The sequence below is a fragment of the Sinocyclocheilus anshuiensis genome, unplaced genomic scaffold (assembly GCF_001515605.1).
Source record: "Sinocyclocheilus anshuiensis isolate Anshui unplaced genomic scaffold, SAMN03320099.WGS_v1.1 scaffold3343, whole genome shotgun sequence".
Taxonomy (NCBI): domain Eukaryota; kingdom Metazoa; phylum Chordata; class Actinopteri; order Cypriniformes; family Cyprinidae; genus Sinocyclocheilus; species Sinocyclocheilus anshuiensis.
In genome coordinates, this window is record NW_015547789.1 from 1 (window position 1) to 1,521 (window position 1,521).

At 36.0% G+C, this 1,521-nt stretch overlaps 1 protein-coding gene across 1 annotated transcript; it reads left to right on the forward strand.

Moving 5' to 3' along the window:
* Nucleotides 1-317: 317 nt before the first annotated feature.
* On the forward strand, nt 318-1,099 carry LOC107704610 (uncharacterized; the record flags this gene model as incomplete). The annotated part of the gene is made up of 2 exons (XM_016507585.1): nt 318-663; nt 758-1,099. Coding segments are annotated over 2 exons (688 nt in total), but the record flags the coding sequence as incomplete, so codon positions are not given.
* Between the last annotated feature and the right edge of the window lie 422 nt (nt 1,100-1,521).

Below are 1,521 nucleotides of genomic sequence, written 5' to 3' on the forward strand. Positions count from 1 at the left end.
ACCCCTAGAGGACGCAGTTCGAAGTTCCCATGAAAGGGAACAAAGTTTGTAGAAAAACATGACATTGTATTTTAACACAGTGGAAAATAACACAGTTTCCTTAATTATTTTGATGGGTGAAATTCATCTATGTAATATTCATGTATTGTATGTGCATTAAGTTCTCAAGATCATCAGTGAGTCAAATGTATGTTTATCTGATGAGTGAATGTGTAAATCAGTGATGTTTGTCTGCTGTTTGTTTGCTTGTGTTACATTTCACAACATTTTCACATCCCTTTCCTGTTGTGTGTTTTTGTTTGGCTCATGATTAACTGTTAATTTCTTCTTCAGGTTTTTTCAGTGTTGTTGATACAGATAAAGTGTCAGTGATGGAGGGAGATTCAGTCACTCTACACACTGATGTTGAAACAAACCAACAAGGCAGAATGAGGTGGTATTTTAATGGTATTTACTTAGCTGAAATAAGTAAAGATATCAGTGAGATCTGTACAGATGTTCAGTGTAATAAAGGTACTGAGAGATTCAGAGACAGACTGAAGCTGGATCATCAGACTGGATCTCTGACCATCACAAACATCACAGCCACAGCGTCTGGACTTTATCAACTACAGATCATCAGCATCAGAATCAGTCAAAAGATATTCATTGTTGATGTAGATGGTGAGTCATTATGATTAAAAACAAGTCTTGACCATTTAAATCACTTTTTATTTCAGCAAAAATATCCTCCAGCTGCTGTTGGTTTGTGTTTCAGGTGTTTCTGCTGCTGAACGAGATAAAATGAAGAGAAAGTCAGTGAAGGAGGGAGAATCTGTCACTTTTTATCCTGCTGTAATAAAAAACCCAAATGATTTAATGAAATGGTATTTTAATGACACTCACATCGCTGAAATCAATGGAAATCTGAGTAAGATCTGTACAGATGTTCAGTGTAAAGAGAGATTCAGAGACAGACTGAAGCTGGACAGTCAGACTGGATCTCTGACCATCACCAACACCAGAACCACAGACTCTGGACTTTATAAACTGGAGATTACCAGCTGCAGCAGCAACATCAGTATCAGTGTCAATAAGAGCTTCAGTGCTACTGTCACTGGTGAGTATCAAGTATTAATTTATTGCATTGCATTGCATTGGTTTAGAATACAGTATGAAATTTTGAAACCAACCTAATAAAAAAAAAAATATTACATTTTGAAAATAGAAATATTAAATTATGGAAAAGATTCAATTATATTTTGAAATATAAAACCAGATCTGCCAGAAGGTGGTGGCAAGTAACTATCTTAAAGGGATAGTTCACCCAAAAATAAAAATTTGATGTTTATCTGCTTACCCCCAGGGCATCCAAGATTAACTTAAACCATTGCAGTCTATCAGTCTTATAATGCAAGTGGATGGGAATCACGGCTTTGAGAGTCAAAAAACATACACAAACCAAACCAAATTAAACTCTGCGGCTCGTGATGATACATTGATGTGTAAAGACACGAAACGATCGGTCTGTGCAAGAAACTG